General features: G+C 36.9%; 1 protein-coding gene and 1 pseudogene across 2 annotated transcripts in view; one reads left to right on the top strand and one right to left on the bottom strand.

Moving 5' to 3' along the window:
- The window catches only part of Akap10 (A-kinase anchoring protein 10), an 84,894-nt gene that overhangs the window by 17,260 nt on the left and 51,884 nt on the right, over positions 1-15,750 (top strand). For both annotated transcript variants that reach the window (XM_004868792.3, XM_004868794.4), the window contains one exon: positions 247-804. In XM_004868792.3, coding sequence (XP_004868849.1) covers positions 247-804 — 558 coding nt within the window. The remainder of the gene's footprint in view (positions 1-246; positions 805-15,750) is intronic.
- Positions 10,857-11,382, bottom strand: LOC101700908 (CCHC-type zinc finger nucleic acid binding protein pseudogene; annotated as a pseudogene).

Genomic DNA, 15,750 nt, shown 5'->3' with positions numbered 1-15,750 from the left:
ATTGCCACTAGAGGAAATATAAGGATTGAGTAATAAAGTACTTTTTAGTAATTTAAATAAGTTTTGGGCGGTTGTTTCTTTGCTTAGAAACCCAAATTATAGTATTTCCAGTTCTTTACTCATTTTAGTTGCCTGGAAATAAACTTTATTCCAAACCTCTGATAACACTATTGTTAAAGGTGATTGACTTACCTTTCAATCTGAAATTATTTGTGACTAAATTGCTGATTCTTTTGCTTCTTTTAGGCAGATCTTGTCTGGACTACCAGACTCAAGAGACCAAATCAAGTCTTTCAAAAACCCTTGATCAAGTCTTGCATGACACTGTTGTCCTCCCATATTTCATTCAATTCATGGAACTTCGAAGAATGGAACATTTGGTTAAATTTTGGGTAGAGGCTGAGAGTTTTCACTCTACAACTTGGTCCCGAATAAGAGCACACAGTCTGAACACAGTGAAGCAGAGCTCACTGGCTGAGCCTGTCTCTCCATCTAAAAAGCACGGAACTTCAGCATCTTTTACAACTGAGTCCCTTGACAAGAGGTTGGAAGATTCTTGTGCAGCTCAATTGCTTATGACTCAGTCAGAAGCAATCAACCTGAATAATAGAACTAACAGCAGTCACAATCACTTGCTGCTTTCCCAAGAATGTGACAGTACCTATTCTTTCCATCTTGAAATGGCTAGAGGAGGAACTCATCCAGTTTCCATGGAAACTCAAGAATTTTCCTCCAGACTTACAATAGCCAGTAGAAACAGTCCCTCTTCTCCACTAAAAGAATTATCAGGAAAACTAATGAAAAGTAAGTATGTGGTTTTCTTGTTTCTTTCTCTTTTTTCACAAAGCAGAATTTAAGATGAGAGATTTGGAATAGTATCTTTTCTCCTCTTGAGTGCTTACAAATTTGGGAGGAATGGGTGGAAAATGAACCAGAGGGATATCTAGAGTGACTGACTATATCTACTCTAAGAATTGTGTCAGCAGAATTGACAGATCATGTAAGGTCAGATAACCTGTTTTTCCTTTCCACAGACTAGGAAATTAAATTATTACCTGGGTAGGTTTTTTTTTTCTGTCTTAACCCCGATTTTCATGGGGCACAGAGGTGAATGCCTCTAATCCCAGCTATTCAGGAGGCCAAGGGTAAAAGGATCAGAAGTTGGAAATGAGCCTGGGCAACATAGAACCTCATTTAAAGAAAAAATACTGTTTTATTTTACATACTTTGCAAATAAATTTTTTAAATTATTTTTTAATTGGGGCCAGGGATTTAGCGCCATGGCACCACACCTGCCTTGCAAGTGCAAGGTCGTGAGTTTGTTCCCTGGTACCCCCGCAAAAACCTTTTTTAATTCCCAGTATAAGTGGTATTTATTGAGTTCTGTGTGAAGTGTATGTTTGGATTTTGTTTAATAGTCAACATTTGTAGGAGGTCTGCATTATTGTCCTGTTTACATATGAGAAAACTGTGCCTTAGAAAAGTTAAATAATGTGCCCTAGGTTGTACAGTAAGTGATGAGCTAGAATTATAACTCAGGCCTTTTGACAACAGCGTCTCTCATTTGCTCTCACTCTTTCCTCTCTTGCAGGATGTCAGTTTAGAAATTACACGCTCTTATTCCTTATTTATATAATTCACATTGAACAGCTTCCATGTTTTTCTCCTGTTTTATCTTATCTGTTCTTTGTGAGTATGTGTGCATGTGTGTGTGTTTCATCCTTTGTTTCTCAAATGGCTAGGTGATTTCTTCAGATCTACCTTTTAACTCATTCATTCTTTCTAAAGACAATCTACTTTACTATTGAACCAACTTTAACATGTTATTTTTATCATAGTTTCTCAATTTTAAATTCTTTTTTTCTTTTCTTTAAAATAGCTTTATCATTTTTCATAGTTTCTTGTTTTCTTTTATCATCTCACCTTTGATTCCATCTTTTTTTTTCCCCAGTACTGGGAATCGAACTCAGGGCCTTGTGCTTGTCAGGCAGGCGCGGTGCCACTGAGCTAAATCCTTGGCCCTGATTCCGTCTTTTATTTCCTTAAATTTATTAAACATATATTCAGTGTCCAGTATACTATCTATACTTTTGTGGTTCTGATTTAGTGTGTCCTTATTTCTTCAGATCACACTCTTGGTGTGGTGTGTGATTTCACTGATTTTTGTGTGTGAACATATTTTGTGAAGTTTCACCACCATGCTCTGACTGAGTTAATCAACCAGTTGTTTTGTAAAGTTTTATCTATGGGTATTCTTTGGTTTTGTATGCTATTTAAATGAGGTTAAGTGTGTTTACATTTGCTTTTGCCATGTACCTGGGACCTACTTCACTGCCCTACTGAAATTATGTTTTTAAAATACAGTTTTAAAAATATAGTTTAAAAGATAAAAAATGTAGTTTAAAATAAACTATATTTTTATTTGGGTTTTTCAGGCCCTAAATAGGAGTATGGCTAGTACTAGGTCAGGAATTGTCAAAAAAGTTTTTTTTTTTCTTTCTGGCATCAAAACACTGTTGTCTTCCTCTCTGAGAGTTGTTTATTTTCCCTCCTTAGGTAACCCACCAAAAATAATACCTTTTGGGATTCTGACCTTAAGCATGGTTTTGACCTAATCTTCCTTCTTGGGTCTTTGGCAGCTACCCCTTTAAAATACAAATGCCCAGTTTCCAGAAGTTGGTGTTTTTTTCCTTCAAATGAGTGCCCCAGCCTTTCACTTCTATCTATCTGGATTTGCAGTGGTCCCTCAAAATCCAGAAAGGTTTGGCTATCTAGAGGTGTTTTTTTTTTTTTTTTGCTACTGAGGATCGAACTTGGGACCATGAGCTTGTGAGGCAGCACCAGAACCACTGAGCTAAATCCCCTGCTCCTAGAGTTATTTTTCAAATGAACAAAATATGGCCTGACTTTCCTTTTCAGAATATTTTAAACTTTTGAATTTTGTTTCTTTGATAGATATAGTACTGTTTATCAGTTTCTTTGGTTTTAGTAGTTTGTGGCTAGTACACACTACTAAAAGGAATTACTTGTTTCATCAAATTGTCAAGTTTATGAGTATGTAATTAATTACTTAACGTATTCCCCTATTATCTTTTAATTTATGATTTGTAATGTTATCCATCTTTAATTCCAGATGGTTGGTAGTTGTGGTGTTTTTCTGTTTTCTTTGTCAGATGTTATAGAAGTTTGTCAATTTTTTCAAAAAACCAGCTTGTGGTTTGATTTTTTTTTTCTGTTGTCTTTGTTTTCGGCTTTTTATTTCAGCTATTTTATTTTTTGCTGCTGGTTTTGGGTTTGTTTATGCAAGAAATGATCTCATGTATCCAGACCAAAATAAAAACAAAAACAAAAAACAATTGGACTTCAGAGCCAGTTTGGCTCTGAGGTTTTGTTCAGCAAAGAGAGGCCTTTAATCTAAACTTTTGCAAAAGTGGTGCCTATACAGAGACAGGCAGTCTCTAGTTCAGTGATTCTGTTTTTATTCCTAATTTGCAAGAGTCTCTGGGGAGAGAGAGAACCTGGGGTTCACAGTCTATCCCCAGCAATCTGTTTCATCTCACAACTGTTGTCTCTGCCCCTTCCATTTTTATCTCCTCCCTCTTGTATTTCTCTTCATAGTTATTTTTAGCCTGTTGGCTTCCTAAGGATTCCAGAAGATTTTTTTAATATTATTAATTTTATTGAAACGTTTTAGGTATACAATATAATGACATTGATCATTAGGATTTTGAACCTTTACATACTCTATCTTGGTTCTTATTTTTTCCCCATTCTCCTGCCTCTCCTTCAGCCCCTCCACCACTCCCTATTTACAAACACTTTGTTTCCATTTTTTTCATTTTCTCATATTAATTCCATTCCTTCTTTCCTTTCCCCTACCCCTTTCACTTTCCCTTTGCCCCTTTTCTTATGATTTCACATTATCTATTTTGCTTTTAGTCCTTATTTACACTTTCAGTTTCTCACACCAGAGAAACTATTTGGTATTTACACATATGTTTCCTATTTATTTCCCTTAAGAGTATTGCTTCAATGTGCATCCATTTAGCTATAAATGTCTCTAATTTCTCATTGCTAATGGCTCAGTAATACTCCATTTTATAGAAAAAACACATTTTCTTTATTCAGTCTGCAGTTGATGGGCAATGGGGCTCTTTCCAAGTTTTCACAAACTGTGCTGCTATGAACATGGGTATGCATAAATTGCTGTGGTATAATTCTTTTAATTTTGAGGGGGAGATATCCAGGAAGGAAAAAGCTGGGTCAAATGGAACTTCCAATCCTAGTTCTTTGAGTTATCTCCATATTTATCACCACAGTGGTTGCACCAGTCTACACTCTCACCAGCAGTGGAGCAGGGTTCCTCTTTCCCCACACCCCGCCAGCATTTATTATTGCTTGATTTCATGATAGCAACCATTCTTTCTGGGATAAGGTGGAATCTCAGCGTTGTTTTCATTTGCATCTCTTGAATGACGTTTGATGTTCAAGATTTTTTGATGATTATTTGAAGCTTTTACTTCTTTGAGAAAAGTCAGTTCGTTTCAGATGTCCATTTTTGGATTGGATCTTTAAATTTGGGAGGTCTGATTTTTTTAAGTTCTTTATATATCCTAGATAGTAGACCTTTTTCTGAGGAAAGGCTGGTGAAAATTTTTTCCCACTGTTGGTGGTTTTTCTTGCTATGCAGAAGCTTTTTAATAAGAGATCCCACTTGTTGATTGTTTGTGCTAGTTCACATGCAACTGAGGTTTTGTTCAGCAAATCTTTTCCTATGCCAGTGTCTTCCAGAGTTCTACTTAACCTCCTACCAGCCGGTTTAGTGTTTCTGTTTTAATAATATTATTAGATCTTTGGTTTTTTTTTTTTTTTTTTGGTACCAGGGATTGAACTTGGGTCCTTGTGCTTGCACAGCAGGCAGCGAAACCACTGAGCTAATTCCCCGGCCCTAGGTCTTTAATCCATTTTGATGTTAGTTTAGTGCATGGTGAGAAAGGTAGGTCTCGTTTTAATCTTTGGCAAGTTGAAACCCAATTTTTCTAGCACCATTTATTAAAGAGGCTATCTTGCCACCAGTGAGGGTGTTTGGGTCCTTTATCGAAGATGAGGTGGCTGAGTATGTCTGGAGTTGTTTCTGCATCTTCTAATCTGTTCCACTGGTCCTTGGGTCAGTACCATCCTGATTTTATCACAGTAGCTTTGTAGTATAGTTTCAAGTTGGGGATTGTGATACTCCCTACCTTGTCTTTATTGCCTAGAATTGCTTTTGCTATTCTAGGTCTCTTGTTCCAAATGAATTTTTGGATTGTTTTCTCAAGGTTTATGAAGTATGGTGCTGGAATTTCAGTTGGGATGGCATTGAACCTATATAGCAGTTTTGGAAGTGTGGCCATTTTCACTATGTTGGTTCTTCCTACCCAGGAGCAAGGGTTGTCTTTCCATTTTCTGATATCATGTTTGAACTCTTTTTTTTTAGAGTGCTGTAGTTTTCAGAGTAGAGGTCTTTGATTTCTTTTGTTAGGTTGATTCCTAGGTATTTCAATTTTTTGGTTGTTATAGTGAAAAGAATTGTTTGCCTCATTTCTCTCTCAGTGAGTCTGTTGTTGGTGTAGAGGAAAGCAGTTGATTTTTGTGTATTGACCTTGTGTCCACCTACTTTATTGAATTTAGTTGTTAAGTCTATAAGACTTTTAGTGCAGTTCTTGGCGTCTTTTATATAGAGTTTATGTCATCTGCAAATAATGACATTTTGACTTTTTCTTTTCCGATCTTCCTTTTATTTCTTTCTCTTATCTAATTGGTGTGGCTAATGTTTCCAAAACTATATTGAACAGGAGTGGTGACAGTGGACATCCTTGACTTGTTCCTAATTTTAGCATGAAAGAATTCAGTTTTTGACCATTTAGTATGATACTGGCTGTTGGTTTTTCATAGATGGCTTTTATCAGATTGAGGTAGAGACTGTCTGTTCCAATTTTTTGTAGGGTTTTTATCATGAATGTGTGTTGGATTTTGTCAAATTGCTTTTTCTGCATCTATTGAGATGATCATATGATTTTTTGGTTTTTGGGGGGTTTTTTTTGGACCCGGGATCGAATTCGGGTCCTTGCGCCTGTGCACCAGGCATCGAAACCACTGAGCTAAATCCGCGGCCCCAATCATATGGTTTTTGTCCTTGGCTCTGTTAATATAATGTATCATATTTATTGATTTGTGTATGTTGAACCATCCCTGAATCCCTGCAATGAATCCCACTTGGTCAGGTTGTATGATCTTCTTGATGATCTTCTGTATTCTGTTTGCCAGTATCTTATTGAAGATTTTTGCATCTATATTCATTAGTGAGATTGGCCTCTAGTTCTCTTTTTTGGTTGGATCTTTCTCTCTTTTGGGTGTCAAGATGGTGGTTGCTTCCAGGAATGAAGTTTATGTTTTCAATTTCATTGATTGATGTTAGGTTGTTTAGAGTTTTAGGTTTTCTTGTTTCACCTTTGGTAATTCATATGTATCTGGGAATCTATCCATTTCTTCTGTGTTTTCCATCTTATTGGCGTATAGGTTCTCGAAGTAGGTATTGATGATCCTCTGGATTTCTGGTGGTTCTGTTGTAATTTCATCCTTTTCATTCCTAATTGTATGGATTGGGGCCTTTTCTTTCCTTTTCGTGATAAGGTTGGCTAAGGGTTTGTCAATTTTGTTTATTCTTTTGAAGAACCAACTTTTGGCTTCATTGATTTTTTTTTTTTGTATCATTCTCTTAATCTCCATTGAATTGATTTCTGCTGTGATCTTTATAATTTCCTCCCTTGTATGAGCTTTGGGATTGTCCTGCTCTTCTTTTTCTAGAAGCTTGAGGTTCAGCATCATGTTGTTTAATTGAGCTCACTGTGTTTTCCTAATATGTGTATTCACTGCTATGAATTTCCCTCATAAGACTGCTTTCATTGTGTCCCATAGATTCCAGTATGTTGTATTGGGATTGTCATTTAATTGTAGAAACTGTCCAATTTCTTTAATTTCCTATGTGACCCATTGGTTTTTCACAAGTGTGTTGTTCAATTTCCATATGTTTACCAAATTCTTGTGGTTTCTTTTGCTATTGTTCTCCAATTTCATCCCACTGTAGTCTGATAATATACAGGGGATAACTTAAATTCCGTTGCATTTACTTCAACATGTTTTATGAGCAAGTATATGGTCTATTTTGGTGAATGAACCATGTGCAGCTGAAAAGAATGTGTATTCTGATTTTGTGGCATGAAGCACTCTGTAAGCATCTGTTGAGTTCTTGTATTTATTTTGTTCTTTATTTTTTGTCTAGTTGATCTATCTATTTGTGACAGTTGGGTGTTGAGGTCCCCCACTCCTATTGTATTAGTGCTCATATGATTTTTCATGTCCGTTAGTATTTATTTTATATAGTTGGGTGCACTAGTGTTTGGTGCATATATATTTATGATTGTCATCTCTTCCTCTTGGATTGATCCCTTTACAAGGATGTAATGTCCTTCTTTGTCTCTCTTAGTCAGTGTTGGTTTGAAATCCACTTGATCTGCAAAGAGGATAGCTACTTCTTTTTTGGGGGGGGGGTTTCCGTTGCATGGAGTATTGTTTTCCACCCTTTAACTTTCAGTCTGTGAGTTTCATTTTGAATTAAATGTATTTCTTGTATGCAGCATATGGTTGGATCTTGCTTCTTGACCCATTGTGTCGGTCTTTTTCTTTTGATTGTTGAATTGAGACCATTAACAATGATGGTTATAACTGATATGTATTGACTTACCCTTGTTGTGACCTTTTCATTTTGTTGGATTCTCCCCCTTTGTGTTTAATTTCTTAGTTTGCCTGATGGATTCATTCTGGTGTACTTCCTGGGGTTGTGATCCTCATTGTCTTTTCGAAGGATATTGTTTAAAATTCTTTGTAGTGCTAGTTTGGTATTCATGAAGTTCCTCAAGTGCTCTTTGTCATGAAAGTATCTTATTTCTCTACCCATTTTGAAAGATAGTTTGGCAGGATACATCAATCTGGGTTGGAGGCTGTTTTCCTTTAGGGCTTGGAATAAGTCACTCCAAGCTCTTCTTGCCTTGAGGGTTTGTGCTGAGAAGTCTATTGTGATGGGCTTTTTCCTTTGTGTGTAATTTGTTTTATTTTCTCTAACTGCTTGTAGAATTTTGTTCTTCTGTTGGGTTTCTGGAGTCTTAACTCTTGTATGCGCATGTGTAGATTTTTTTTTCATGGGTAGTTGGAGTCCTGTATTCCTCACTTATCTGTATGTCAAGTTCTTTTCCCCTACTTGGGAAGTTTTCTGCCATTACTTCTGTGAAATTTTTTTATGTTATCTACACTCCTGTTTCTTCATTGACTCTGCTCAGTCTTATGTTATTCTTTACATTGTTTAGCAGCTGCTGCATTGATTTCTCATGGTTCCTTACTATTTTTGAGAAATTTTTCTTTCACTAATTCCAATCCTACCTTCTGTATCTGAAAGTCTATCCTCATACTTGGTCATTCTGCTGAGTAAACTTCCTTTTCTTTTTTCTTTTTTTGCTGTGTAAACTTTCAGTGGAGTTTTTAATCTCCTGGAAATCTGTTTTTATTTGTTTTATGGATTCCATTTGTTTCCTGTGTTGGGATTCCATCATGTTCCTCAGCTCCTCTAGTTTTTTATCTGTGTCTGGTCTACATATATTAATCATGTCTTGCACTATGGGCACAATGTCTTTTGTTATTTTAGAAATTATTTCTGATTTCATTTTTTGGATCCTCTTTTGTTGCCAGTTCAGGGAGTCCTGGTGGTTGAGTATCATATTTTTCCATCTCTGCTCCCTGTGGGGTTGCTTTGGTGATCTGGAAGTCTGGTTTTGATAGTTATTTACGTGTCTTCTCATTTCAACAGATGCAACCTGCTATGCCTTTGTTGAGGCAACTTTTTGCTCACCCAGTGGTCTTCAATTCTTAGCAAACCACGGAGCAACCTTTTCTCTGCTGCTCACCAGTGTACCAATTCCTGGGTTCAGAATGGTTACCTTCTGGGTCCCTGAGTTGACCTGTTGTCTGGGCAGGCTTCTGGCTGGGGCCTGTGCACAGTTGAGATGGTATCTATGTGTGCCTCTGGCTAGGACCTGGCCCTCAATGTAGCTGTTGTCTGGGAGGGTCTTTGCCTGGGAGCTGTGCACCCCAGACCCTGGTGTCTGAGCAGGCTTCTGGCTAGGGTCTCCATGCACTTATTGTTGGGATGGGATGGGCCTCTGGTTGATGCTTGTGTGCCTGTGCAGCTCTTTTCTGAGCTGCCCTTTGGCTTGGACTGTTGTGCCTGAGCCAATGGTGTCTGGGTGGGGCCCTGGCTGGGACCTACCTGCAGTCTGGAGGCTCTGGTCCACACTGCTGCTTGCCAGGAACTCCAGAATCTTCTGATCTCTAGAGTGAGTCTTGTACAGCTGAAATACGGATCAGTTACTATCCTCTTCCCGGTTTTTTATAGTTTGAACTTAGATTGGTGATTTGAGATTTTTCTAAGATAAACATTTAGTACTATAAAATTTCTTATAACCACTACTTTAGCTGTACTCCACAAATTTTGATATTTAAAATGAGCAGAGGGCCAGGGATTTAGCTCAGTGGTTCCACCGCCTGCCTTGCAAGTACAAGGACCCAAGTTTGATCCCCAGTACCAAAAAAAAAAAAGAGCAGAAATGAAATACTCTGATTTTTCCCTTGAGTGTTATGCTTTTGCCTATGGTTTATTTAGAAATATGTTTATTTTCCAACTATTCAGAGATTTTTTTCCTGTTAACTTTCTCCTATTCATTTCTCATGTAATTGTAGTCAGAGAATTTTTTTTTTTTTTTTCGTACTGGGGATTGAACTTGGGACCTTGTATTTGCCAGGCAGGCAGCAGCACCCCTGAGCTAAATCCCCAGGCCCAGAGAACACATTTTTAATGGTTTCAGTTCTTTTTATTACATTTTTATTTTATTTATTTATTTTTCTTCCCCTTCCTCCTCCAGCTTTATTGAAATAGTTTAAAATTACATTTTCTGTTTTCTAGGACTTCAGTTGCTTTTTCTATCTGACTTTAAAAAACTGATTACAGCCAATGAAACAGTTGTCTAAGTGATATGGTATACAAAAATAACATCTTGATTTCTGTGAAAATGCATTTTTCTGCAATTCCTGAATAACTCTTAATTATGCTAACTCTGAGCATCAATCTCTGGGTTTTAGATTTAGTCTTTGAAAAACTGTGTTCTAAACCCTTGCCATTCCCATCTGTATGTCTCCCACCAATGCTGTGATGAAGGTGTTCCCGACCAGGCTTCTATCTTGAGTTCTCTCACATAGCCATTAATGCACATATTTGTCTTTTTGTTTACTCCCACTCAACTGTATGTTCTGTGAGGGCCTGATACAGATGTTACTTGATGTTATTTAACAGCTACCAAGGTCAGATAATCCAAGGCCATCATGCTAAAATTAAAGTTATTCAAGGAAGTTCAGACACTTCCAGAATTTGTTTTACCTCCTACATGGGAACATTTTCAAGAAGTCCAGCATGGGCTTATTGGTCTGACAATTCTTTCCATTTGTCAATCCCTGCTCACCAGTGGCATGGAAAGGGGGTTCTTTAACAAAGCATTATACATAACACCTCCACCAAACTAAACATAAACCTTTTTTTTGTAGTTAAATGCAGAAAATAAGTTTTTTCCACCCCTTTCCTCCTTTTGCACGGCAAGTAAAGCTCACTGGCCTGGGAGTAGCCTCTCTGCCAACCTTTGGCCAGTGATGAGGATTCAGAGAAAATAATACTACAACCATCAGTCAGTAAAAGGAGGGGCGACAAAGGAAAATAATTAGGCAGTGGCCTCAATTGTGCATTCCCTTGCAAGATGCTGACTCACCACTGTGGTAACAGTTGACTTCATCTTGCTGCAGTTGATGGCTACATGACCAGTCTCACCACACCTATAACACTTAACTTTGGTGCAGTCTTTCTGAATATGTCCAAACTCCACAAGAATGGCACTTCTGCTCATCTGCTTGGTCAGAGTCTTGAGCCAGATGGCCTGGTTTGCCACCCTTGTAGCAGCACTATTCCTGCTCTCTCTTTGGCTCCTTGCTGTCTTTGGCAATGTGACCACCTCTACTGCAGTTATAGCAGGCATCTTCCTGAAGATCACAATCCTTGGCAAGATGACTAGACTCACCATAGTGGTAACAGATGTCTGGAAGAGATGAGGAAACAAACTGGAAACCTCTATCTGAGGTAAAACCACCTCTGCCACAGCTTCTCATTCCAGGACCATGGCCTCCACCAGTAGGGCATTCCTGGGCCCAGTGGCCAGATCATCCACACTTGAAGCACTTATTGCTGTTCATGGCTGCAGTTAGATCTTTGGCATCTGAGCAGACCTGCAGTGGTGGAGACTTGGACACAGGCCCAGAATATTACATTTTTAAATGACATAGGACAGTGTTGACAAACCTATGGCCTGCATGCCACAGCCTGCTGTTTGTTATCATTGAAAGCTCTAAAAGGTTCTCCATAACAGGCTTAGGATATGGTCTACCTGTGAATAGCCCATGTACAATGAAAATAATGTGTGCTGTAAGACAGTGTTCTATAAATGTCAGAATTGGTTGGTACTTATTTTTTCTGTATCCTTACTGATATTTTGCATGCAGTTATGTTAGTCTACTACAGAGAAAAGTGTGTTGATATTTCCAACAATAATTGTGTTTTTCCAGGCCTCACTTTGAATTCTGTTTTTGTTTCATGTATTTGAGGCTTTGTTGTTAGGCATGTACACATTTAGAATCATATCTTTATGGCTAGAATATGTAGCTTAGTGGTAGAGTGCTTGCCTAGCATTCGTGAGTTCCTGGATTCAATTCCCATTACAGGGAGAAAACGTAAATCTGAGCAACTCTCAGACCAGAGGAAGCTGAAAAGACATTAACAACTGTGTGTAGTGGTGTTGGGGTTCGGGGAGAGAACATTACAGAAAAAGCAGTAGAAACATATCTTGGTGACTTGTTTTTTTAATATGTACATGATAATTTTCATTGTTCTGAGGTTAGAAATAATTCTTTTTCTGAGTTAATGTAGACACTATATAGCTTTCATTTGATTAGTGTTTACATGGTATATTTTTCTCTATTCCTTTACTTTTGAGCTACTTCTTTCATTTTATTTGAAGTTTCTTTAGGCAGCATATTATTGGGTCATGTTACTTTATTCTGACAATCTTTTTATTGTAAACTCTTTATATTAAATATAAATTTCATTGTACTTATATTAAATATAAGTACTATAATATGATTACATTATTATGTGTAAATACAATTTTGATGTCAAGTAGTATAATTTTAGTGTAATCATATTAAATGTAATATATATGGATTTATGTCTACCGGTTTAAAATATTTGTTCCCTGTATTTTCTACTCCTTATTTCTTCTTTTCTTTTGCTTTTTTTCGATTACAGTTCTTGATTGTGTCCTTTGTATACCCTTTTTAGATTACACAGTGCATATTTTTAGTGTACTTAAAATTAATGTTTTATCACTTCAAGTGAAATATAGAAACCTTTCCACTATATAGATTGCTTTGCCTTCCCACTTAGTTTTCTAATTGTCATCTTTGTATGTGGAAAACTCATCAGGCAGTGCTATAATTTTTGTGTTCAGTTATCATACATAATTTAAAGAACTTGAGGAAAAATTGTTTTTATTTACCCAGTTGTTTGCTGTATGTGTTACTTTTCCTTTGTCCCTGAAATTCAGCTATCATTTGTCATCATTTTAATTGGAGTCTCAGTTTCTTTTTGTATTTTTTAGAGCAGATTTACTGTCAAAAATTTTTCTCAACCTTCATTTAAGAATCTCTTGATTGCATTCTTGAAGTAGTTTTTGAATAGAGAATTCTGGGCTGATTATTCTTTTTTTTTAACCACTTGACAAATGTTTCAGTCCCTTCTGGGCTGCATGGTTACTGGTGATCAATGGACCACATGCTGGAATCATTATTACTTTATATTTAATGCATAGTTTTGTCTAGCTACTTGTAAGGTATTTTATTCCTCTTTAATTTTCAGCAGTTTGGTTATGGTATTTGGACGTGGATTTCTTTGATTTTTATCCTGCTTAGGTTCACTTTGCTTTTTGATTCTGTAAATCTGGTGGACTTGGACCAAATTTTGTGAATTTTCAGCCATTGATTCTTCCAAAGTTTTTTAGCATCATAGTGTTTGTCTGCTCCTCTAGGATTTTCATGACTCAAATGTTAGAGCTTTGTTATTGTTCTATACATCCCTGAGATTGTTATGTACTTTTTTCTACTCTTATATTTTTACTTTGAAACTTTCTATTCATCTGTTTTTCAAATTCAGTGATTCTTTCCTCTGTCATTTTCATTCTGTTATTGAATTCTTATAGTGAATTTTAAACTTTGGTTATTATGGATTTTAGTTCTAAAGTTTTCATTTGTTTCTTTTTTTTCAACCTTCTGTTCCTCTTCTAAAACTCTTTGTTTCAAGTGTTTAGTTTACTTCTTGGGGCATAGTTTTAGTAGAGTCTTTTAAATATATTCTTCATTATTCCAGCATTTATGTACATTTTGATTATTTTCATTCTATGAAATAGTGGATTTTTTGGTTTCTTTATATAACAATTAGTTTTGGATTGTATCTTAGCCAGTTTGACGTATGGTGTGTGATTCTGAGTCTTTTTTTTAAATCCTGTGGAAAATGTTGAAGTTTTGCTTTAGCAAGCAGTTGACCTAATTAGGTTTAGGCTGCAAGTTCCAACCAGTATTCCATAGGCTGTAGTTCCAGCATCATTTCTATTTTGGATCTTAACTGCATATATGGTCCCCTCCTGTTCAGTCTGACTCCTGGTCGATGGTTGGGTCATAGTTCAGTTCTCAAAGCCTTTGGTGTACTTTCTGAGTCAGGTCCATGCATGGCCAGCTCAGAGGTGACCCCAGGAATGGACATACAACTTTACAAGTTTCCATCAACTCTCTTCTTTCCAGAATCCTTCTGATGTTCCTTGGCTTCTAAGGACAACCCCAATACTTCCTAGTTATGTGGCCAGAAACATGAAGCTTTAGTTGCCTTGTATTTCAGCATACTTTTTTTTTTGGTACCAGGCATCGAACTCAGGTCCTTGCTCTTGTGCAGCAGGTGGCAAAACCACTGAACTAACTCTCCGGCCCTCAGCATGCGTTTCTATAGCTATGTTAGTCTCTGTGCCCAAGCAGAAAGAAGACAGAACAGAAATAAAGGGGGGAATCTCCAGAAAATAGAATTCTTGCAACTTTTAGCGCCTTCCTTGGTATAACTGTTATTACCCACCACTGTTTTGGGGGCAAATTCAGGGGAGAAAAGGATAAAACCAACAAAATCCAGGGAATGTCTCCCATCAAATAAAAGGACAGTGTTTTCCATATAGATTTTCTATTTTCTCCTCAAATAGCAGGAATGTAAGAAGGTAATGGCTTAATGCCTGCCTTTCATGGTTCCTGCCATGATTACTTTAATTATATTGAAACCTCTTGAGGAACTATAGAATAGAGCTATGTACTGCAGTAACTCTTCTTGTATTTGTATCCAAAACTTCTCTGGAACCTAAAAACACCTACTTGCTCTTCTTTCTGTAGTTCCAGCTTCCATTTTTTGTTTGTTGGTTGGTTTTTGGTTTTTTGTGGTATTGGGGATTGAACTCAGGACCTTGAGCTTGTGAGGCAGGCATGGCACCACAGAGCTAAATCCTTGGCTACAGCTTCCTTTTTTTTTTTTTTTTTTTTTGGCTTTTTGGTACCAGAGATCGAACTCAGGTTCTTGCACTTGCGCAGCAGGTGGCGAAACCACTGAGCTAAATCCCCAGCCCCCAGCTTCCATTTTTGATAAAGAATTAAAAGTCTCTTTCTTGAGTCTTTTTTTTATGTTTGTATATACCATTCTCAGGTAGCCTAGGCTTTTCTGAATTTGTCCTTGTAACTCCTTTGCCATCGAAATGATTTTTAACAACCTATTCCATTTGTAATTATAGGTCAGTTTTAAGAACTCAAAAAGTAGTGTATAATTTCTTTGGAATAACTTCTTTAGGATTGATGTTTTGTACTTCCATTTACAACTACTACCACGACTGTTTATTATTATTACTACCATGATTACAATTTTTGGTTTTAGAGATTGCAATAAATTCAAGGCTTCTAGTATGCTAATTACATGCTCTGCTACTGAACCAAATACCCCTAGCTCTGTACTCCCATTTAAATAGATACTAAATTTGGTTTTATGGTATTGTGTTATGCAAAAGGAGGAAACAAAATGATTTCTTCCAAACTGAGTTTAATAAAGATACTAATTTGTGTTTCACTAATACATATCTTTTCCATAGCCACTTCCCTGGTTGCCTACCTATCATGATCCTTGTGGTAGGACCCCAGTTCCATTGACTGTCTTATTATCTACTTTGTTTTCTTTATCATCAGGCATCTTCCACCTGCCTAAGAATTTCTGGTCACCAGTTTTTTTCATGAAGATGTTGCTAGCAATTTAAAATAATTTTTTAAAATGTAATATTATATGTAATAAATTCATTCCCTTCAAGCCCCCTCCCCTCTCTTTGTACAAAAGCTTTGTTACCATTTTTTCCTTCTATTGTCAGTTTTTTCCTGTCGCTTTCCTCCTCCCTTGTTCCCCTTCCCATTTCAAAATTGTCTTCCCTTTTTCCAACATCC

The sequence above is a fragment of the Heterocephalus glaber genome, unplaced genomic scaffold (assembly GCF_053883595.1).
Source record: "Heterocephalus glaber isolate CG9 unplaced genomic scaffold, H.glaber_assembly_v1.0 deba00001811, whole genome shotgun sequence".
Taxonomy (NCBI): Eukaryota; Metazoa; Chordata; class Mammalia; order Rodentia; family Bathyergidae; genus Heterocephalus; species Heterocephalus glaber.
Note: the sequence above shows the minus strand (reverse complement) of the source record. Positions and strands in the feature narration are given on the sequence as shown.